Raw genomic sequence first — 23476 nt, forward strand, 5'->3', positions numbered from 1 at the left:
CTCTCGGGCCATGTACAGGGACAGCTGACTTTTCAGAACCCTTGCTGCTTGCTCTGCCTTTGAGAAGCAGCACTCCTGGTCCTCTTGTTGGAAGGGTAAAGACCAGCAGAAATCTTCCTTGTGAAAATCTCCAGGGAGCTGAGGAAAGGCACCTCTGGTGGTCCCCCTCTGCCCCCAGCCTTGGGATCTCCAAGTCCCCCTCCCTCCTCATCTTTGCTGCTCCAATCTCTTGAGAGATGAATGGAGAGGAACAGACCCTGATGGCCTAGTGGTTAGGATCCCAGGCTTTCACTGCTGTGGCCCGGGTTCAATCCCTGGTCAGGGAACTGAGAGCCTGCAAGCCGCGCGGTACGGCCACAGGTGGGAATTCGGGCCCCATCTCTCCTGGTGGCTGAGGTCTGGCGGGATGGCCTACACTGGTGGAGTGCAGGCTAGTGTGGCCAAGGGCCCAGTGCACGGTCAGACAAACAACACACGCTGTCCAGAACCTCTTATCCAGAAGCACCGTTTATCCAGGCCCCATGGAGCCGAGTGCCCCGAAGTACCCGCCCCAGTCCTCAGGGGAGCACAGGCACCGTGGGGGCCCATGGCCTGAGACCCTGCACGCTCCCCAGCCCAGCCCACTCTGGGGCCACAGACCCATGCTTGTCTAGCCATCAGCCCATCAAGGCGGGGCCCTGGGAATGAGCTGGCCTCAGACCCTCCTCTATTCCTCACCCCAGGGTCTCCACCAGTCTGGGCTAGCTCAGCACCACGCTAAATAGCTTCCTTGCAATGCCCCTTAAATAAACCCATCCCAGAGCAACCCACCCACCTTACACCCTGGATACATTATTCCACTGGCTTACGCCTTCTAGAGAGTGGGAGGACTCTCTCCTGCCCTCTGCTCCAGGAAATACCATCTCCCTAAAAAACCAAGAGAAAAAGTTTTCCTCTCAGTCCTGGGGCAGAGATGAGGGGAGGCCTGGCTTGGAGTGGAAAAGCCAGGAATCCCCATCTGTCCCTCCCTTCCCTTTCTTCTCCTTGCCTTCTTAGCAGCCTGGGTCAGGTGTGACTTACCCAAGGTCACAGACCCAGGACCCAGAGTCCTGACCATCTAGGAAGTGGCTCTGGTTTTGACAGCCCACACTAGCTCCAGGGCAGGGGACTGACTCCAAGCCTGCCTCTGCCCTTGGCCCCTTGCAGTTCTCCTGGCTCAGAGTGAGCTGGGGAGGTTGCAGCTCTTGACTCCACTTGGTCCCGGACCCCTGGGGCTTCCTCTCAGCACCCTCCACCCCTGGTGTCCCCAGGGCTCTCTGGGGCCGGGGCCTGTGCAAGCCTGTCTCTGGCCCCATCGGCATCTGGGCCCAGGCCAGGCCTCACACCCAGTACTGGCCGTTCTTGAGGGCAGGGTTGGATGTCCGGCAGAACTGCAGCAGCTCTGGGTCAGGCTGCCCCCCCGGCGGGGCCCCCTGGCCAGGCACCGCTGTGAGGGGGATGGCCTGGCCCGGCTCCACCTTGCGGAAGGTCTCCGTATCGCCAGCCAGGCCGTTTCGGGGCTTGGCAGTCAGCACCTGGACGTTGTGCTTGCCCATCTTGTTGCGTTTGCGGAGGTAGAAGAGCAGAGGCACGATGAGTGCCAGAAGCAGGAGGACCAGGCACACGGGGACGATGATGCTGAACATGTTGGCCTCGAGAAAGCCCAGGAAGTGCCCCCTGGCCACGGTGGGCGTGGGGCTGGAGGCCGCCAGGCCTGGCTCGCCGGTGGGGGTGCTGTTCCCTGGCTCCCCTGCTTCTGTCCGAGCAGGCAGACTGAGCAGGGCCACTCTGTAGGGCCGGGCTGCGTTGTAAGGCTCCGTGGCAAAGCCCAGTGAGGCCACGGCAGGAGGGACACCCCTGGCCCACAGCTCCAGAGTGAGACTGTCGCCTGCAGGTCCAGGAGAGCTACCCTCCGGCCTGCCCACCTCCAGCCCCAGCCTCCCGTCCTCAAGGTCCTGCTGGGTGAACTGCTCCACAAGCTGGCCGCCCCTGGGCTCTGTCCTGGTCCGGGGCACGCGGACCAGGCGGCCGTGCCGGGGTCCCGCCAGGAGCCGGAAACGCGGCACACTGCCTGTGCGGTTGGCCAGCTCGCCCGCATCTAAGACAGTGGGGTCCAGGCGTAGGGTGGCACCCTGGGGCCACGGCCCACCTGTCCACACATGCAGCAGAGCCCTCACCGTGACATTCACCGTGGCGGATGCGTTGGCACCCCTGGCCAGTGCCAGGATGCTGAATTGGTCGTGAGAGGAGGAGAAGCTGGTGAAAGCAAAGACCACTTCGCCCTGGTCTACCTGGAACTGGCTGAAGGCTGTGGCAGGCTGCCCGCGCACCAGGAGATGCCCATGCCGGGGCCCCTGGGTGAGGCGGTAGGCTGCGTCTGCCTCCTCCCGATCGGAAACCACCCAGAGCTGCTGCCGGCTCAGGGAGGCGCGCCCTAAAGCTTGGGGCACCTCTAGGGGTGCCCGCAGCTGCACCTCAATGGCCGAGGGCAAGACGTCCACGGCCAGGGACATGGGCAGGGGCGGGCTGGCCCCGTCAGACACACTCAGCTGGAAGATGCCCACCACGCTGCTCCCATTGGCCACAAAGGCCAGCCGCCCTGCATCCACGTCGGCCTGAGTGAAGCAGGTCACAGGCCCCGGGCTGGCCCCTGCCAGGCTCAGGAAGCCATTGTGAGGGGCCCGCTGCACCTTGTACTCGATCTCCCCCGGAGCCGAGTCTGGGTCCACCACGCTCAGCTGGGCCCGGGAGACGGGGCTGCGGGAGCCCCGGGTGAGCCGGAGCGGGATGGAGGTCTGCGGCTGAGGCGGCCGCTCATTCACATCCCGCACTGTGATGGCGAAAGCCTCTGAGGTTTGGGGTCCCGCCACGGAGGCCCCCGCGGGCCCCTGGAGGTGGGCACGGAAGTGGAAGCCATCCTGCTGGGTGCCCCCACCGCCGTGGGTGTATACAAGCTGTCCTGCGGCCAGCTCAGACTGCAGGAAGTGGGGCCGCCCGATGTGGAGGGGCTCCTCGGACACCAACAGCTGGCCCCGCTGGGGGAACTCTGTGACCTGGAAGAGCACATCGTGCTCCGAGCGCCGGGGGGCCGGAACGCTGGCCAGGAAGTTGGAGGCATCGAGGGTGGCTGTGGTGATTTTGGCCCGCTGGCCTTCCGAGACCCAGAGACCTGGGGATGGGACACAGGCTATGAAGGTCCCGTCCACTGAGGGGAGAGCCATGGACCCTCAGATTAGGGTCCCCAAGGCCAGGTTTGTCCCTCCCTCCTTAGACCAGGTACCCCAGGTTGGGGCTCAGGGTCCCAGGAGGACCAGGATCGTGTCCCTCCTTCTGACCTCAAAGCCTCCCCACCTGCCCACCCTCCCTATAATTTACCAGGTCCTGGGAGTTGACATGAGCTGCTGACCTTGGCCTTGTGTCCCCTCCTATCTGGGCCCCTCCCAGTGTCCAGCCCCCCCAACGTTGCCATCCCACCATGCTGTTCACCTTTGTTCTTCCAGAGGCGGCTGGGGCGCTGGGGACAGGTAGCTTCAAAAGACACAGTCACAGCAAGGGTGGCGGCCATGTCAGGGGCAGGTGGTGAGGACAGCTGGAGCTCCAGGGCGTCATGGGCCTCCCAGAAGGGCTCGGGGGGCATCTCGTGCTCATACAGAACATTCCCAGCATATACCTGTGGGGAAAGCCCATTACTGGGACAAGGGGCAGGTCCAGCCCGTGGTGCCCAGGAGCACTGGGCACTTGGGTCTCCCTGACAGCCCCTCGGAGCCCAGCCTCCCTGGAGGATCTCCCCACTGTGCCTCGCTCTATGTCTGTAGCCCATGCTCTCCCTCACCAACTCAGTGGGTCGCCAGAAAACAGTCACGTGACAGTGAAGAGCCAGGCTCTAGAGCCAGATGCCTGTGTCAAATCCCAGCTCTGCCACCTTGGGCAAGTCACCTCAAACCTCTGAGCCCCTGGGAAAAGCAATGCTCTATCCGTGCTTCTCTCGACAGCAGGTCTTTCCTCTTTTGCATGAAATCCCTTACCCTCTTCCTTACTGAAGACACTGCTTCTACCAACTCCTGTCTTTCTCCCATGGCATCAATTTTCCCCCAAATGGATTATTCCCATCCTTACGCAACTATGCTATCCGCCCACCGTAAAGAAGAAACTTCTCGACTTCACTTTTTACACCAACATTTGCTGTCCCACCTCCCGCACTTTTGCTCTCCTTTGCTGCAAAAATCCAAAAAGAATAGTCTATACTCTCCCCCATGCTGTCTCGAGTGCACTCCACCCAGGCTTCCACTCCTGTTGTCACCAAGGGCACGATGGCCTCTGTGTTGCTGGACCCGGCGGCTGGTTCTCAGAGGCACTGGACACAATTGAGCATTCCTTCCCCCAGCCCACCCGATGGCTTCCAGGAAGCTCTGCTCCCTTGGTTTTCCTCCAACCTCACTAGTCGCTTCTTCACAGATGCTCTGGCTGGTCCCTCCCCTTCTCTGCAATGTCTGTGGCTTGGCCTTGAGACTCTATCTACAGACATTGCCCATGTGCTCTTGGTGGGTCTCATGTCCTCAAATGCCAGCCATGAGATGACCCCCTCATTTGTATCTCCAGCCCGGGCTGTGCTCTCCTGAACTCCAGGCTCGTGGCCACCTGCTTCCTGGGCAGCTCCTCGAGGATGTCTGAGGGACATCTCAAACTCAGCATGTCCCAGACAATCCCTGACCTGCCCCGCCTCTCCCAGCCTTCCCACTCCAGAGGGCACAGCTCTGTTCTTCCAGTGGCTCAGGCCCCACACCCTGGAGTCACCCCTGATTCCTCTCCTCCTCTCACACACCATCATCTCTGGTCTGGATTACCACAAGAGCCTCTTAACTGTGTCCTGGCTTTGGCCCCTGTTCCACCCCCCTCTACAGTTTGTCCTTAATGCAAAAATCAGAGTGAGTCTTTAAAAACGAAAGTCAGGTTCTGTCTCTCTTGCTCAGACAGTGAAATGGCTCACCGCCATTTGGCTTCAAAGACCCCATGTGACCCCGTTACCCATGACCTCACCTCCTCCAACTCCTCCCATGGCAACTCCACTCCAGCCACACCCACTGTTCTCTAGGGCCGTCTGCTGTTAAAACACCAAGGAATAGTCTCCACTTCCATCAAGAAATCTGTTCCCTCCCGCTTCTAATCCCAATGTGTCCTCTTGGCTTATCTTCTGTTTTCCCCTTTTAGGAGACACAGGGAACTATTTTCCTTCTCTCAGAAAAACAAGACTTATGCAACAGTGAGATGGAAGCCGACTGGGGTCACAGCGTGCAGGAGATTCTAGGAGCAGCGGGGTTGTGGTGAAGTGGGGAGCCCTGCATGGTCGAGAAGGGGAGCAGAGCCCAGTCAAAGGGGTAGCTGCTCTTCAGCTGATGGCCGGAAGAGGGAACACAGGCCTTTTAAGAAACGGAAATCAGGGTTTTGGTCTTTTTTGGTGTGTGTGAGATCCCCTAATTTAAAAATATTAAATGCACGTGCAGGCCAAATAAAACACATCTGTGGGCCAGCTGTGGCCCGCAAGGACTGCCAGCTGTAACCTCTGGCTCAGGCTGACGGGTGGGCAGGAAGGAAACGGAGACCCTCAGGAGTGGGAGTGAGAGCCTGGATGCCTGCGTACAGGAGCTACTTGTGGGTGGGAGGTGTCTGGCTGGGGATGAAGTAAGTCACAGGCAAGGTGGGGAGGGGTCCCTGACCTCTGGGAATCAGTAGTGTCCTTTGGTCAAAGAATCTTGGACTAGCAGTCCGAAGGCATAGCCCCGGTTTTGCTTCTCACTAGCCATGGGCTCTAAATAGTCACCTGACCTTCGTGAGCCTCAGTTTCCTTATCTGTAAAATGGGGACACCTGGTCCCTGCCCTACCCAGCTCGGAGTATTGTGGTACAGTGGCACTGTCAGATACCACCCAGTCCTGCCCTGCCCACTTCTCCAAGGGGGGAGGGTGTGTCTGCCACGAAGCCTCCTCCCAGCTTCCCTGGGTGGCGCTGCCAGCCTGGCCCCCTGGTGGCCATTCAGTTCAGTCCTTCAGATTGGTGGGGTGTGAGGGAAGCACTGCAGGGTGGGGGAGGGGCCTGAAGGGCTCATCCTGTCCCCTCCCCCTTCCTGGGCATCCGATAACAAAGCCTCCCAGGGATTCAGGGTGCACAGCTGCTGTAGCCTACTCAATATTTCATTGTGGGGAGGGGCAGGAAGGGAGCCATGGCGGAAGCTGGGAGAACAGAGAACCCAGGCCTGGGGGATGTTGATGTCAGCAACCTGAGAAATCTTCCCACCCTCGTTAAAGTTACTTCCTTCCCCATGCCTGAAAGACAACCCCCACCCCACTCCGCCTTCAGGGAAATCCAAGGCTGCCCTGGAATGCTTGGTATCTCCTGCACTTAGAAGGGGCCTTACTTTAAGTGATGGCTGCTGGCCCCACTGGCACAGTTAGCACAGAGAGCTCTGTGATCCCAGCAGAGGCAGCCTAGCGGTCTGCCTCTTCCCATGGCTGAGAGTTCTAGTTTTCACTGGTGGCCTCTGCTGTGCTCTGGGATAGCTGTGTCCTGAAGCTGCCATGACGGATGGATGGCAGCTCTACTCCCAGCTTGACTTACTCAGCTGCTTCTGTGTACTCGTCTGCTTTCAGGACCCACTCTGCTTCTGGCTGGCTCTTGAGCTGAGCCCCAGGCTCACACCTCTGCCCACAAGCCCAAAAGCTGCCTTTATCTCAAACTCTATTCCCTCCAGACCAAACACTGCCCCTCACCAGCCACTGGATTGTCTAGGGTCCCCTATGCAGTGTGCCTTTTCCAGCCCCCGAGGGTCCAACAGCAGTTCCTTCTGGAAGCCAAGCCCCAGAACCTGATCCCTGCCCTGGGACCCTATAGCCCTGACTCCCCGCATCCTTCTTCCTCCCCCTGGAACGCTAAGCCCCATCTGCCCTACCAGCCTGGTAGCTCCTGGAGGGCGGGGCATGCAGCACCTGGACCATGGCAGCCCCAGGGAGTGGCTGCCAACGAGGCTGGAGCTGGTACCCGTGTCTACATGTGTGTCCAGGGGCAGAGTGGGCCACTCGACGCTGGATGGAGTCTAAGCGGTGGCTGTAGAGAGTGGTCCTTACCTCTGCCTGAGTGAAATTCTCCAGGGCCTCCCCGGTGCTGCCCTGCTGGGTGTGGAATAGCCGGCCAAGCCGGGGCCCCCGTACCACACGGTAGAACAGGTGGTGGGGGTCGGTGCCTGTGCTGGAACTGGCTCTCAAGCTCTGGCTGCTGAGTGGCTGGATGGACCCTGCGAGAGGCAAAAGGGGACGGTCAGCCTCTGACCAGGAGGCAGGGCAAGGCCTGTGACTGCTGGGGAGGCAGCCTGCCCCTGGCATGGCACACCCACCTGGGCAGATGGTCAGCGTCCGGCTGCCCTCCAGTGAGAGGAGCAGCTGCTTCTGGGCCGTCACCCGGAAGAAGTGTCCAGTGGAAGTATGCTCGCCATCAGATAGGATGAAGCGGAAGCCTCCGTCCGGGGCTCCTAGGACAGACGTGGAGTTGGGTCTCGCTGGCCCACGCCGGCGCCCATCCTCGGGGCACCCCCACCTCTCGGCACCCACCTCTGTGTGAGAACAGCACGAGCCCGCCGTCGAGCTGGGCCTGGGTGAAGCTGTGGACCTTGGCGCCCGGCGCTGTCCGCAGCACCACCTGTCCGTTGCTGGGCTCCTCAAGGGTGTAGACCAGGTCCTCGGGGCCTGAGTCGCTGTCTGTGCCCCTAAGGGCCTCCGGAGGGATGGGCACAGTGGCCCCCTCCCACATCTGGGGATACAAGCGTGCGAAGGTTCTGCCCCCACCAAGTTTACCCACTTCTTTCCTCCCTGGCCCTGGGGCCACCATCAGGGCTCCAACCACACTGCCATCTGGGCTCCCCTGCGCAAAGGGGAGCCCAGATGGCATCTTCCCCTGTTGGCCCAGGGATCCCACGCCCAGGCTCCCTGCTCTCCATCTGCTCTACTCCTGCTTGTCCGTCAAGGCCAGCTCATGAACCCCAAGAAGACCCCAGCTCTCACCCCCTCCCCAGAGATCCCCAACCCTGACCCAAAGTGTTGCTCAGTGTGGCTCACTGGCAGGGCAGGGGTTTCCCTTCAGACCCTCCATGGTGAGTCTGGGCAGGGGCTGGCACACGACGGGAACCGTGATTTTTGTCTGCCCAGGATACTTAGAAATGGGCTCCCTTTCCTGGTGAGGGAAGGGGTGGGAGGCTTCGTGAGCTGGAGAGGCGAGTGTCTTGCAGCACTGAAGCAGCACTGGGATGGGGGCCCAGGTGTTTCCAGTGCAATCACGAGCCCCCAGGCAGGTGGGTGAAGGCTTCCTGGGGGCAGGCAGCCCCACCCCACGCTCAGAGTGAAGGGGAGCCCCCCTCAAGCCTCCCACCTGCGAGCAGGGCAGGATCCTGTTCCTGTTCCAAGGGTCCTGTTACAGGTCCTGCTGGGTCAGCAACTTATGAGCAGTACTGGGGAGGGGCTCCCATACCTGGAAAACTGAGCCCTCTGGGATTCCCTCCCCCAGCCCAAGGCTGACCTCAGCCAGAGCTCTGGAAAGAAGGTGGCAAGGCATAGATGCCAGGCTTTAGCACAGGGCTCCTGGCACAAATACGGTGGACAGCACCACCTGGTGGCCGAAGTGCTACACAGCACCATCTGACTGTGGTTCCACGGCAGCCCTTAGCCTGAAACCTATAACCTCTGCTGGCCTCCCCACCACGGGGCTGCTCTCCACAGGCACATCCTACACGACCAAAGATTCCCAGAGCCCCATGTCACAGACAGCCCAAGTCAGCCTTCTTTTGAAACCTTCCGTGGCTGCTGCGGACCCAGAGTCCACACTCTAGAAGTCAGCATTCAAGGCCCTGCCCATTTGCTACCCTGCTGTGCGGCCCTGGTCAAGCCACACCCTTTCTGTTCCACCAGTAACTTCTGCTGTGACCCTGGAGAAGTTCTGTCACCTTTCTGGGCCTCAACTTCCACCTCTGCTGGATGGGGGCACCACTACTCTGCAGTAGTGTAAGAGGCAGGGGATTGGCCAGCCAAGCGGTGGCCTTCACTAGCTGGTGCTGGGAGTAGAGAGCAGTTGGAATCCACCCTTAAGGGTCTGAAAGAGCTTTCTTCAGGAGTCCTGGTCCTGAGCCATGGAAAAAGCTTCCTGATGAGGGTGAGTCCAGGGAACAGCAGGACCAAGCATGTCCATTCACAAGGCTGTCTATTACACTTATAAGTGTCCAGTAATAAAGCCCCACACCTGTGTTCTATTTTCAGTGCAGTTGCTCTTCTCTCTTCCCAATAACCTAGTGAGGCATGTGGCAGGATCCCCATTTTACAGAGGAGGAAACTGAGGCTCACAGACGGGGAGCTATGTGCTGGCCTCTCTCTGGGAGGGGAGGTGGGAGGTGGTCCTAGAACGCTCTCACCTGCAGGCCTGTGTTTGTGGTGAGGATGGGGGGTTGGTCGTTGACAGGCAGGATGGTGATAGTGAAGGTCACGGGACGGCTCTGGCGGTCCATCTCTGAGGCATTAGCCACTAGGACGAAACTGTCTGCCAGCGTCTCGCTCCCGTCATGCACATAGAGAATCAGCTGCTGTTCCACCTGCAGGCAGGCCCAGGGCTAGAGGTCAGGCCCCAGCAGGCCTGAGACCCACGGTGGATCTCAGGCCCAGCACGTTTCACGCCCTGCCTTTGGGTGCAGGAGGAGATTGACTCCTCCAGAGCTTCAGTTTCTGCAGGTGGCAATGGGGACAATCATTTCTCCCAGAGCAAAGGAATGACGGAGTGGAGGAAATGGGGACATTCATCTCTCTCTGCCAGTGAGGGAGGATGAGATGAGGTGCTCTGTAAATGCGGGCTCCTGCCTCCTATCTGTGCATACCCCCAGACTCTGCCCCCAGAGCTGGGCTGTACCCTGGGCCTCCCTGTCCATACCTCTCTCCAGGAGAAGGTGCTGAGGGTCCTGTCTTGAGGTCCTTCCTCTCTCTTCAGGACCCCATGCTGGGGTGGCTCCAGCACCTGCAGGTCAAGGCCCGGCAGCGTGGGGAAGTAGGGCCCAGTGATGCGGAGCAGTGGAGGGGCCAGCGTGCGGGTGCCGCCCTCGGGGACACTGAAGTTCAGCGCCTCCAGTGGGATGGCAGCGGGCAGCACCTCCAGCTCCACGTGGATGCCCTCGAGGGGCGCACCCAGGCCTGAGGACACATCCAGGGAGAAGACATCACTCCAGGCCTCAGGGCGGGAGTGCAGGTACAGGACCCTGCCCGCGTCCACCGCCGCCTGAGAGAAGCTGTGCACAGGGTCCAGGCTGGGCAGCTCGGCTGCCGTGGCGCGGTGGGACAACATCACCAGGTGGCCAGAGCTCGGTGGGGTCTTCACTGAGAACACAATGTCTGCCGGTGGCACTGCCTCCTGGGCTGCCTGGTTATGAGAGGGGTCACAGAAGGAGGCTGTTGAAGCCTCTGAGGTACACACTCCCTCGGCGATGTACACAATCACACATCCTCAGATTCAGTGACACGGACATACAGTCTCACCACACACGAATGTTTGGACAGAGACACATATATGTCACACACACATGCGCGTACACACACACACACACACACACACACACACACACTGACTCCCCCTGCCATGCTACTGCCACAAGAGGGCACCCCATCCTTCTCAGCGACACAGACTCCTACAGTACAGGCCCCAGGCAGCTTGCAGACCCTAGTCCAGTCTAGGGCCTGGAGGGAAGGTGCTTTCTCATCTGATGGTCCAGCCATAAAAGGCTATACACCACCCCCAAACTCACATTCCTGTTCTGTCCCTCTGCCTGGAATACTGTCCCCCCGTTCTCTGCTGTTAAATCCCAGACTCTTCAAAGCCTGGCTCAAATGCTGCCTTCTCCCGGCAGAAGACTTCCCGACACCAGACATGTTTAGTCACAGTCTGCCCTAAAGTCCAGACAGCCAGAACCACAAGAGGCTCAGAAGTTGGCAGTGTAAGAGAATAAGGCCCAGAGAGGGCAAGCAACTGGTGTGAGGTTGCACAGCAAGGCAATGGGTCTGCTGGATGGCCTGTGGTTGCTCTGTGAGGTTCCTGGGTGGTCAGCAGCCCTGTCCAGACCCTGAGGCCTGGTCTGAGGCCTGGGGAAAGAACTGAGGACATGGGGAACTTCCCTGGTGGTCCAGTGGTTAAGAATCCACCTTCCAATGCAGAGGACGTGGGTTTGATCCCTGGTCGGGGGGATTAAGATCCCACATGTCTCGGGGCAACTAAGCCTCCAAGCCGCAACAAAGGTCCTGCATGCCTCAACTAAGACCCAATGCAGCCAAAAATAAAAATAAAAAAATAAATATTAAAAAAAAAAAAAGAACTGAGGACATGGGAGCTGGGCAGTGGGGGCACCAAGCCTGTCTTCAAGACCTATAGTCCTCAAAGTTTGTACCTGTTAAAATCCTCCAGAGAGCCTACTCTTGTTCGAATACAGATTCTCAGGCTCCACATCAGAATCTATGGTCTGGGTGGGGCCCAGGAATTTGAATGGTTGGCCACAGCATGTACATGTGTGCACATGGCATGTGGAGGAACACATAACCCTTAGGCAGCCGTATGTACAATAAACTCCCCAGAAACCCTCAGGCACCCAACATGCACGTGTACAGTTACATACCTAAGGCACATACACACACTGGCCCAGAAGCCACTACAGGCACATCCCAAACCATCCAAGCACGCGTGGCACGAAGGCTGGAGGGAAGGATCCCCTTTACCTGGCCCATATCCCTGCTCACGCCCTCAGCCCTTTACCTCCAGCTGGTCTCTTCTGATCTCAGCCGCCTCCCCCTGGAAGACATAGATCTTCTTGTTCTGGACCAGGTGCAATGGGGCCAGTGGCCCCTCTAGGGCAATGGTCACTTGTAAGGCGGCATCTGTGTGCACAGGCCCTGCCTCCACAGAGAAGCCCAGGGTATCACGGGGGCTGAGGCTGCCGTTGTGGCTGTAGAGAATGGCCCCATCCAGCAGGTCCTGCTGGGAGAAGGTTGTGACTGGCTGGCCAGCCCGGAGCAGCAGCCCCCAGCGTGGGCCAGCTGTGACATGGTAGTGGACCTCATCCCCACCACGGATATCTAGGTTGGTGTCCAGGTGGAGCACAGCTGTGTCGATGGTGCCCTGGCCTCCTTGAGGGACCACGAGGCTGGAGCCGTTGGCCACACGGAGGTAGGGCTCTGAGGCCTGAACTTCGAGCAGCGCTGTGGCCTGGTGCTGCCCATCGGACACCTGCAGCTGGATCCAGCCGCGGTCGGCTCCCGAGTGCACGAACAGGACCCGCCTCTTCCTGAGGTCCTCCTGGGTGAAGCGGTAGATGGGCCGAGTGGGCTCATCTACAGCCACGATGCTGCCGAAGAGGAGGTCCTTGCGGGTCAGCACCAGCTGAGCATCGGCAAAGCCGGAGTCAGCATCACTGAAGGCCATGTCATCGGTGGTCAGCAGCCGCTGCCCACCGCGTGCCACGTGGAAGACGCGGCTGATGGTCTGCACAGGGGCGTGGTCATTCACGGGCTGGATGGCCACCCGGAAGACACCCCGTACCTCCTCCCAGGCCACATCACCACTGCCCTCGCCCTGGCGGGTAGCCACAAAGGGGATGTCATCTTCCGTGGTCTCAGAGTCGTCATGCTGGTAGACCAGCCGGCCGTGCAGCAGGTCCTCATTGGTGAAGGATGTCACCACGGTGACACCGTCCTGTGCCCCCTGCCACACCAACCTGCCGTGGCGGGGCCGCTCCATGACCTCATAGAGGTAGCTGGCACTGTTGAGACTCTTGACAAAGAGGTGATCAGCAGAGAGGACGCCCTCGCCACCTTCAGGCACCGAGAGGAGGACGTTGGTGAGGACAGGGGCGTCTGGATCACCACCGATGTGGATGGGGAAGGTGTAGAGTGGGGAGAAGTGTGGCGGGGCTGTGACCCGGAAACGGAAGGAGTCCTCGACTGCCTCTGAGGCACGTGCTGTGGCCCCATAAGTCAACCGGCCAGCCTGCAGGTCATCCTGGGTGAAGCTCTGACCGTCCGACAGCCGCATGCCCTGTAGCTGAAGATTACCCTTCCTGGGGGCCTGAACCACCTCATAGTGGAAGGCGGTGGGGTTCGGGCCTGTCTCCTCCAGGGTGGCTTCCAGGTGGGCCGTGGTGATGGCCTCCTGCTGGGCGTTCTGGGGGTGCAGAGGCTCCAGCCGCAGCAGCCACACCGTGGCTCTCTGGACCGTCACTGGGAAGGACAGATTGCTCAGGGTCTCCTGGCCCACCTGCACCTCCAGGGCCACGTGCTCCACGGTGTCCTCAGCCCGGTGCTGCGGGTCGGTGCTCAGGTACCTCACGCGGCCCTGCTCCACGTCCCGCTGGTGGAAGGCCCGTGTGGCCCGCCACTCGGTGCCCTCCGCCCCGCCCGCCCCCTGCTTCTGCAGCTCCCCAAACTGCAGGGCCCCGGTGAGTCGGAAGAGCACGCTCACATCCTGCCCCACAGCATTTGTCTCAACCGACAGGTTGGAGGGCAAGACAGGTGCAGTGGAGCCCTGGGCCAGGCGCAGCCCCGTGTTGTGGCGGACCTGAATGGCCGGCCGGACGGCCACCACCTGCAGCGTGACCGGGGGGCTGGCTTGCAGCCCGTCGCTGACCCGGAACGTCAGGTCCGGGGCTGGCCCGCCGCGGTGGACGTACACCAGGCTGCCCGCATCCAGCTCCCGGCAGGAGAACTCGGTCGCTGGCTCCCCAGGCTGGTCTTGGCGCTCCACGGGGAGGCCGGCGGGGACACCGAGGAGCTGGAAGGTGAGGCCCTCGCAGGCGGAGTCTGGGTCATCGGCCTGGAAGACCTCCGGCCCCAGCAGCTTCTGAGTGTGTTCCAGGATCACCATGTGCCTGCCGTGCGGGAAGATGACGCGGGGCGGGTCGTTGACGGGGTTTATCTGAATGGGCAGGATGTACGTTTGGCCCCTCCGAAGGCAGGAGGGCACGGGCCCCCGAGCCGTCACCGACACCTCAAGCACGAGCTGGTCGGAGGTGTCCTCGGAGCCATCGTGGACGAAGCGGGCCTTGCGGTTCACCACGTCCAGGAGGGTGAACATTTTCCGTGCCTGGGCACCCGGGATGTCCAGCTCCAGCTCGCCGTGTTGGGCCCCACGGCTCACGCTGAACAGCACCTGGGATTTGCGCAGCTCTGCCTCGCTCAGATCCAGCGTGGGCTGCACGTGCCGCCACTCCAGCCAGGCTGTGCCGCCCTCGGCCACCACCAGGGGGCGGACGGTCAGCAGCTGGGTGAAATTGGCAAAGATCGGAGGCAGCCCCGGTTCAGGGGCGCAGGGCTCAGGCAGCTCCATGGCCGGCCAAGCCTCGGGTGCCAGGGTGGAGAAAGCTTCGTATGGGCCGTAGGCATCCTCCTCCTCCTCCTCCAGCCTGCAGCCAGCCTCCATGCCGCGAGTCAGCAAGGCTTCCCGGAGCCCCCATCTCTGACCGTTGATGCTGAGATCCTCCAGGCAGCCCCTCAGGGAGACGTTGACAGCCAGGCCCAGGCGGTGTTCCTGGAGATGACGAGAGCCCTCTGCATCCAGCCCTCCAAGGAGGAGACTGCCTCGTGGCTCTAGGTAGCTAAGGACCCCACGGTTGGAAGTACGTGTGGGGTACTGGTCCACGGAGATTTCCAGCCTGTGAGCATCCATGTGGACACTGACCTCGTGGGGCTGCCCATCGGCCACAGGCACGCTGTTGTGGAGCAATACAGTGCCCTGGCCCTTCTCCACCACAGCCCGCAGGTGGCCCTCAAATATGTCCACGTAGATGAAGTCCCCGTGCCGGTCCCCTGCCTGGAAGGCCAGGGGCGCCTGCCGGCTCCGTGTGGTGAGTGTAAACTCCAGGGTGCCTTCATCCCGAGTGCCCCAGGCAGGGAAGGCAGCCAGTGAGTGGGGCCCAGAGAAGCCCATGGCCACGTCATCACTGGCAGAGAACTCCTCAGCACAGCCCTCAGGCACGTCTGGGGTCAGTGGCCGAAGGAGGCTGCGGCCATTGAGGGTGGCTGTGTGGAGGCAACCCCGCAGGGGTCGGCTGGCTCTGCTCAGGTAGGGCAGGCCAAGGCTCCCGGTGCCCCCCAGGAAGAGCCCATAGGGGACCTCCAGGGGGGCCTGCTGGACTTGGGCGGAGGCATTCAGGAGCCCATCGACTGACAACAAGGCCCAGCTGTCTGACACGGTCAGCCCCACAGTGTGGGGAATGGAGTCGCTCAGCAGTGTCTCTGCCAGGGTCTGCATCCTCACCTCCTCCTGGCCCAGGATAAATCTGACCTGAGGAGAGACGGGGGAATGGGGGATGGGGGAGGCACACTGAATCCATCACTTCTGCAGTAAAAGCATAACTGGTCCCCCACACTTGGGGTCCCCAGAGCAGAGGGCCTAGGACAAAAGCTTCTCACGTCACTCCTCTCCCTTTCCTGCCATCTCTTTACGCATCCCCCAAACACTCACCAAAGTGATCTCTGTGCCAGGCCTGGATGGGCTCAGGGGACCCCGATGTGAATCCGATGTGGTCCCTGCCCACACAACCTGTCATACAGCAAGATGCTTTCCTAGAGATTCAGCCTAGATTCTTTTATGTCTCCCCTCTTTCCTTGGGTGAGAGGTGCTAGAAAAATCACCTTGGAATACGGAAGATTCTTCCCCTGGCACAATGGGCACCTGGGAATCCCCTGATGAGTCCCCCTAAGTAGACCAAAACACCGTGGGGTCACTGAGGCAGCCAGGCTCACTGTTCAGAAATGGGGAGCCCAATCAGATGCTCTGTGTTTTGACCTGTCCAAGGGGAGGTCCTTGGGGAGAGAAGAGAGACATGGTTCTGTCCTCAGGACACTGACACCAGAGCTGGCTCTGGTGTGGTGTTCCCACAACCAGATGGTAAAATGGGTGGTATGGAAACTGAAAGAGCAGAGCACTAAGAACATATGGCCTTGAGAGTCCACGTATGGAGCACCTTTCTAGGGGTGTGGCATCAATATACCTGGCAGGGAGGAAGAGCATCAGTGCTAGGTTGTACCAGGCCATGTTCAACAGTGACACCTTGTGGCAGTGAGAAGCAATGGCAGCATCAGATGGACTGAAAGCAGCTGAGGGATTCAGAGGACAAGAGGCCTCTCTCCCCTGGGGTGTGGAAGCAGATGGCTCCCCCAAGTTTGGACTAAGACCTCATGTTCTCAAACTCTTCATGGTTAGGGGGAAGCCTTGCCAGAAGACTCTTCGCTAATAAAGCTTGTGGTGACTTGAAAGATGAAACAGAAAACTGAGGAAGCTGTGGCAGTATTGGTCGTTCCATCATCGACAGACCGTGGTGAATCAGGGTGATTGGTGCTATGCCAGAGGAGTGCACGGGGGTGCTGGAACCCAGGAGAGGGGACCCAGTCCAGGTGAGGAAGGGATGCCCATGCTGAGACTTCAAGGAGAGGCTGGAGTTAGGCAGGTGCAGGGAACGAGTGAGGCTTGCACCAGGCAGAGGGAGTGTAGTGAGCAAAAGCGAGAGACCACAAGGCGGCAGGGAGCTGAAAGCAGCCAGGGTGGTCAGGACACAAAGGACCGGCCAGGGGTCGTGGTGAGAAGTGTGGCTAGAGGGCAGGAGGGCAGAGCTGGTTCACGAGGAAGTCACACCTTCTGGGATGCTTCTGTCCATCTCACTGTGGGGAACTTGAGACCTCAAGGCAAAAGTGACTCCCACAAGGTCACACAGCCGGTTGGGGGCCACTCAAAGCTAGAGAAGGAATCCAGCAGGGAGATGTCACTGACCTGCAGGCGTCCAGAGTGGAGCTGCAGGAGGAGGTAGTCAGCCGGGCCTGCCGCCAGGAGAAGCAGGGCTTCGGGCTGGGACGTAGAAAACTCCAGCTGTAGGTCTATGTCAGTCAGAGACATGGCCACAGGAACCTCCAGGTGGTTCTCTCCGAAGAAGGAGGCTGTGTGACAGAGAGAGCTGTAGTGAAGCTTAGCCCCTTGCCTGGAGGAGAGGTGCTGCAGGGTGGACGGGTGGGCTGCAGGGAGGGCATTGCATGCTGGTACACCCTCATGGTTCTCCTATGTGGCGCTCTCCCGTGGCCTCAGCTGGTCCCAGCACCTGCTTGGTCCTGGCACCAGAAGGCACGGCCTCACCTTGTGTCCAGCCCAGACCCTGGCTCTGAAGGAGGCCAGACCCAGCATTTCAAGCATCTCAGGTCTCTTCCTCGGAGGTTTCTGGGGCCAGAGGCCTCTGGCAGCTCTGGCTCTCTTCCCCTGGGCCCCAGAGGAATCTCCATCCTGGGTCTGGCTCAAACGGAAATGGCCCCTGGACTGATCACCTGGCCCGATGGTCAAAACCATCAGGAATGAAGCTCTAGGAGAACCACCTCTACCCAAACTGATCTCTGCTCAAATTCCTTCTCCTAAGCGCCCGTATGGTTTAGCCCCTGGGTTGGCTGGGACCACAGCTGGGCTCTGGTGGTGGTAAGTCAGGCAACCCACCCATCCCTGCATCTCTCTTGGGCCATGCTCCCAGCCATCTCTGGGGGTCAGGGGGGGCAGCTTGTTGGCCTGAGTCCATCAAAGAGCAAAGGCTCTGAGGCTAGATGGAGACCACGTGCAGTGCCGGACCCAAAACGGGCCAAACTTCCTCCATCACCCTGTATTGCTTCCTGCTTAGCTATTAAAGGTCCCCGGTGAGCGGTCAGATCCGGCCCCTTTATTTCCACCATGGCCAGGAAGCTAGGGATGACAAGAGCTGAGTTCTTCAAGCCTCGGTCTGAGGCTGAAGACAAGGCCTGGGAGGGGATGACGGCCTGATGGGCAGGCCAGAGGGCCTCCCAAGACAGGCGGTCATATTTGGGGTTTCCCAGGGTCAGGGGTTCCTGGGTAGGGACACCTCCTCTTTTGAAGTTGTCACCCCCTCCAGGCAGTTTCCCCGAATTAGCCTCCCTTGGCCTCTAACCCGATGCCACAATTTCTGGTCCATTCCTTTTGTGGAGTTTAGCGCCACATATAATGTTGACTCTCCCCACTTGACATCCAGGGCTGGGAAGATGGGAATGGGTTACAGAGATGATTCACCCCCCCCTGCCCCTGCCTTGGGCTTCTCTTAAATCCGGTGAGAGTGAGTAAAGGCTGATGGCCTTGATAGGAATGATCTGGCACCAGCCATATACATGCTGGTCCCCGGGCAGCCTGAGCCAGCTGCCATGCACCTGAAGAAGTAGCATCAGCCACTGGAAGGGTCCCAGACTTGTATGTCCTAAGGGCAGCTAACGCAGCCTGGAGGGACGGAGGGATGTCCAAGAAGGATGATGTTCCTCCCCCCGGGGTTGAGCTGAAATCCCTTCTACTTATCCCCTCTGGCCAGCACTTGCTGGCAACACCAGAGCCTTGTCTGGGAAGCTAAAGGAATCAAAGGAGAACTGCAAAACCATTCGGGCGGACACAGCCCAGCAGGCCCAGGACACCTCGGTGCCCGTGAGGGACAGACCAGGGAACTGGCAGCTGGCAGGCACCTACGGGGGTGCTTTATCTGCAAGATCATCGATTCTTAAGGACACAACGCAGCACGCTGAACTGAGGGCAGCCACAGCCGAAGAGTCGGGGCAGGTGGCCCCGTAGGATGGAGCCACCACGGTGGCACGTAGGAACTCAGAACGGCTGGCAAGAGCTGACTGTTACATTTTCAGGAATTTTGCAAGCCAGGTGATGCTGCCCGGTGAGAATATTTATACCACGGAAAGAGGCAAACACTGCAAATCAGGGCTCCCTGTCTCCAGGAGAGTCTGTTGCTAAACATTTACCTGCCTGCCACGCAGGAGTTGGGGGCCCACTGCTTCCCCTGTGTGGGAGTGAGCACAAGCCCTCACCCACACTCCCTTTTGCTAAAGGTGGATGTCAACCTGTCAGGGCACAGTCAAGCTGAGGAGCAGGCAGGAACTTAAGTAGCTGGCTGTCTCTAACTACTGAACCACCTGCCTCCAGCACCCTCCCAGCAGGGGAGAGTAGCAGCCTGTTAGGCCTGGTTCTCCAGGCCAGAGTGGGAGGGTGACAGGAAGCAGAGGTTCTTTCCAGAGAGCTGGGGGCTGAATGGGCCCATTGAGGGGCTGAGCCCTGCTGTTTCCTGCGGGGCCAGGCGGGAAAGGGCTCACACAAGCTGCCTTGTGCTGCTGGGAGCGCACAGGCCGGGCAGCCCCCTCGCCCCAACGGAGGCCTCTGAGGCCTTGCTGGCCAGGATTTTGGAAACTCTGACAGTGCCACTCCCCCCACCTCCTGGTCTCCTTCTGCTGCCTCTCTTACTGTCTCTGATGGGCTGCAGTTGTAAGAACCCAGAGTCCCTTTTCTGGGCTGGGGGCAGGGGGACAGTTGGAGAGGGACTTCAAATGGAGAGGGGATGCAGGATAAAGAAGTCATGAGCTTGGAGTCAATCCCGGAGGGCTTCCTGGGGGAGGTGAGGGTTGTGTAGAGGAGCAGAGAGGGAGGGAAATGGGCAGTCTCAGAGGGAAGCAAGGACAAGAGACTGGCAGGGATATACAAGTTCTGGAAATGTTGAAGACAGAGAGAAAAGAAGCATGGGCCACACCAGGCTCAGCAGCCTGAGAGGGTTGCCAGGGCAGTGGGGGGAAGAGAGGAGGCATCATTACTTCCTGGAGAACTGTCCTTGACTCTCCTGGGCCAAGAAGACCCATGATTCATCAAAACACCAGTTCAAGGGAGGGAGATGCAGGAGGGAAGACACATGGGAGCACATGTATATGTATAGCTGATTCACTTTGTTATAAATCAGAAACTAACACACCATTGTAAAGCAATTATACCCCAATAAAGATGTTAAAAAAAAAAAAAAAAAAAAAAAAAAAACACCAGTTCAGGCCTGCAGCAGCTATGTGTGCTGCCCTCTGGGCCAGAAGAAGGGGCCCAACTCAGGCCTCAGTGTCATCATTCTGTAAAATGGGCACTCCTTCCCACTCTTTCCTCCTTCTGTCTGTGGGGATTAGTCCTGGAGGTCCCTTTCTGGTCTGGGTCTGCTCTCAAACGTGAGTGTGCGGAGGGTTAATGGTGTGGACTGCTTGGGTGGCCCCAGGCCTTTGGCATGGGGCGGGCAGGATGCCCCAAAGGGTCTGAGGGACAAGTAGGAGGGTCAGGACGAGTGCCGCAGGTATGGATTTCTCTGCCTGGAAGAGGATACACAGCTGAATGTCCAGGGGGTGTAGATGTGTATTTGCATGTGTGTGCAAGTGTGTGGGTGGCTGCTGGGAGTGTATTTTGGGTTTGCATAAGGCTGTGTGCTTGTGCATGTGTATGCGTGTGGGCTGGGAGCTGCCAAGACAGAGCTGTGATTGTGCCCAGGCCTGTCCTGCCCCTCTGTGCCCGCCCGCCATGACTTTGGCTGTGCCTGGCTCCATGAAAGGGGCAGTGTGTTCCTGGAGGGTTGCAGCCCCTCCCACCCGGCACCCATCCACCCGAGAGGTTTGCTGAAGGTGGAGAATCCCACAGCTTCCCACCCTTCCTGCCCACGAACAGGGCACTGCTGTCTGGGCCCAGGGTGGGCTCTCCATCCCTCTTCCTGAGAGGAGGGCTGGGGGCACAGAAAGAGTCTGTATCCATCCCCACTGTGGCCCTTTCTCACACAGGGGGATGAAGCCTAGGCCAAGGTCCCCCAACAAGCCACCCTCTGGCACAGCATGGATTATGCTGGCATCTCCTGGCTCCCTGGGCCACTCCTAGGATGTTTATGAATGGGGACCTGGTCCCTGTCCCTGGGGGACCCCAAACACGAGGCTTACTTCCATCATGGCGCTCAACCCTCTGCCCATCAGCGGGATTTTGGCCTCTCGGTCTCTCTCAGGCTCCCCACTCCCTCCCAGGCTGGCCAGGGGCAGGGTCTCAAGCATGAGTGCCTTTCCAGTCTTGGCGTTGCTGCAGACCCTGCTCCTTCTGGGTCCTCAGAACCCCTGGGGCTGGCCAGTCTGTCTCTCTCCCCGTCTCTGTCCCACATCTCCCTTGTCTCTGCCTCTGCTTTTCCTCTTCTCTCCCTCTCTTGGTCTTTGGCCCCCCTCTTCCCTCTGTCCCATCCCGGCTGTAACTGGGAGTACCGCCCTTGCCCCAGAACAGTCCAGAGAGCCAGACTTGCCTCCCCAGCCCTGGGACCCTCACTCCTTGGTGATGGGTTCCACAACATCAGAGCTCTCTGTGGCCCTTGCCTGCAGTAGGGTACTTGGCTTCCACTTACCAGACGGACAAACTGAGGCTCCAAGGGAGAAGCAATCTGACAGAGAGAAGCAGAAAGCCTGCAGCTCCTGGCCTCGCCACCTGTTGGAGCCCTGCTTGCCTGGGCACCCCACCCCAGGCAGTCAATCTCTGTGCGCTCCCTCCCACCGCATTCCTGGTCGCCTGGGAGCTGCCAGGCGGCCCCAGAGCCGGCGTGCGTGCGTCAAGGGCAGCAGCCGCATTCCTGGGTGTCTGCTGCTGCCTGACTTTATAAGGCAGAAAGTTTGGGAGCCCAGAGCTGCCGGCAGGATGGCCGTTGGAAAGTGCCCGGCCCCACAGTCAAGGGTGGGTGGTGGGAGACCTGGACATGAGGATGTGGGGAAGGTACATCCAGTGGTACCGAGGCGGAGCAGGAGGTGAGAGACGGATGGGGAGAGACTTGGGAACCATTATTCATTCATTCATTCACGCACAAATATAATAATGTAGCGACGGGGATGGAAGAGGAGAACTAACCTGGGAGATACAGAAAGCCTGAGAAAGAGAGTAAAAGTGAGAATGGGAAATAAAGACCCCCTCCTCCACAAAGACTGAACTCAGGGATCCAGATGGAGGCCTGAGGAAGGAGACGGGGGAGGAAAAACCAAGAGAGACAGAAAAGGCAGGAGGTTGGCAGTGAGCCTGCTGCTGTGTACAGGATCGAGGAGAGTGAGGAGGGGGCACCCCACCAGCCAGCTGCGGAGGGAGGGGGCAAAGCTGGGCTTTCCCACCGTAGCCTCTTGGGGTTTGGCACCAGGGGTGACAGATCCTGGTTCCAGATCCCGGCCCTGGGTAGGCAGTGGTGAGGCTGGGAGAGTCCCCCTGAGGGAGTCTGCCGGGGAGCTGCGGGGGGGGATGTTCCGGGAGGGCCAAGGCAGGGATGAAGGGCTCTCTGTCTCCCCTCGTGTGTGTGTGTGTGTGTGTGTATGTGTGTGTGTGTGTGTGTGTGTGTGTGTGTGTGTGTGTGTGTATGTGTGAGTGGCCCACCTGCGGGCTGAATGCCGGCCCTGTGTGAGAGCAGGGATGGGCCCAGGGCTCTGCTCCCATCACCCAGGTCCTCTGGACCTCAGGCCTGATCCCCTCCTCTCACGCCTCCAAGGGACTTGCTTTTTCTTTACCAGCACTCTGCCGCCAAGCCAGAGGACCCCTGAGGAGGGTGGGGTGCAAAGTTCCCTCTGATTTAGAACCAGAGCTTCAGCTCCCAGGACTGCCGGTGAGGCTGACTGCTCCCGCCCATTTCAGGGCTGGGAAAGCAAATATTCTGAGATGAGAACTCAGCCCCACAGAGCACTGCAGACTCCTGAACGGACACAGTGGGCTGCGTGTGGGCCTGAGTGTGAATGAGTGCAGGGCAGCGCCACGCGTCACAGCGGGTCGAGGTGAGCGTGGGCAGGTGAGGATCTGGTGCTGTGGGCCCGGTCTGGCTCTGGGTACTGGACCATGACTCCCTGGCCACGCCTGCCTCCCTGGGCTCTGGGGCAAGGGAGAAGCGGTCACGGCATCTATTCAGGTGTCTGCCCCTCCCTCAGCGTGTTCCATAGCCCCCCAAGGCTCAGCCCTCCCAAACCGAGCTATGACCTTCCACCAGGCCTGTTACCACTGAAGGTAACGGGGGAAAGTTACGGGGATGACTTCAGGTCAGACCAAAGGGGCAACATAACCTGCCCTTGGTGGTGACACAGGGGTCATAGAGCCAAGGCTAGATGGCTCACTACCTGCCAGGGCTGGCTGCCTGCGAGAGGCTCACACACCTGCAGACCCACTGTGCTCACCGCGCTGGCTCTCCTAGCCACTGATTCCAGACCGGGGAGTAACCCAGAGGCCTACCGACCACCTGCTCCTCTCCTGCCCTGTGAGCCAGTCACAGGAACATCGGTAGGTTAGCTCAAAATCACATGGGACTTAAAGAAGCAGCCTTCCTCTCGGGAGACAAAAGCTGTCTCAACAGAGAGCAGGAACGCCAGGCCCTGTCTGACCACCTCCCCGTCTCAACACTACAAAGACCTCGCTGGGGTCAAGGTGGCCCCATCCCTCCTCGCTCCAAGAACTCTTGAGCCCTGAGACTCACTCTTGGGGTACTTGACGTCTTTGGTTGCCTTTCTGGTTCCTTGCAAGGCCACGGAGGCCAGGGCAGGACAACAGTTTCCTTAGCTATTGGCTGAGCCCTGACCCTGGTC

General features: G+C 59.7%; 1 protein-coding gene across 1 annotated transcript; it reads right to left on the reverse strand.

Annotated features, from left to right (window-relative positions):
* Window positions 1-1358: 1358 nt before the first annotated feature.
* On the reverse strand, window positions 1359-20944 carry CSPG4 (chondroitin sulfate proteoglycan 4). Its single transcript, XM_065871747.1, has 11 exons — window positions 20837-20944; window positions 17704-17842; window positions 16842-17005; window positions 11835-15356; window positions 9972-10454; window positions 9463-9639; window positions 7616-7814; window positions 7402-7536; window positions 7136-7302; window positions 3505-3688; window positions 1359-3187 (listed from the first exon to the last, which is right to left on the reverse strand). Exons 1-11 carry the CDS (start codon window positions 20942-20944, stop codon window positions 1359-1361), a joined length of 7107 nt encoding a protein of 2368 aa, XP_065727819.1.
* Between the last annotated feature and the right edge of the window lie 2532 nt (window positions 20945-23476).

This window comes from Phocoena phocoena, chromosome 2 (genome assembly GCF_963924675.1).
Source record: "Phocoena phocoena chromosome 2, mPhoPho1.1, whole genome shotgun sequence".
NCBI classification, from domain to species: domain Eukaryota; kingdom Metazoa; phylum Chordata; class Mammalia; order Artiodactyla; family Phocoenidae; genus Phocoena; species Phocoena phocoena.

What these genes read in the sequence shown, in the direction of transcription:
- CSPG4 (XM_065871747.1), bottom strand. Translation starts at nt 20,944, where the DNA reads ATGCTTGAGACCCTGCCCCTGGCCAGCCTGGGAGGGAGTGGGGAGCCT. An exon ending in GCACCTTCTCCTGGAGAGAG is followed by an intron (nt 9,640 to 9,971) that starts GTATGGACAGGG and finishes GCCTGCCTGCAG; the next exon opens with GTGGAACAGCAGCTGATTCT. An exon ending in CGTGCTGTTCTCACACAGAG is followed by an intron (nt 7,537 to 7,615) that starts GTGGGTGCCGAG and finishes CGTCTGTCCTAG; the next exon opens with GAGCCCCGGACGGAGGCTTC.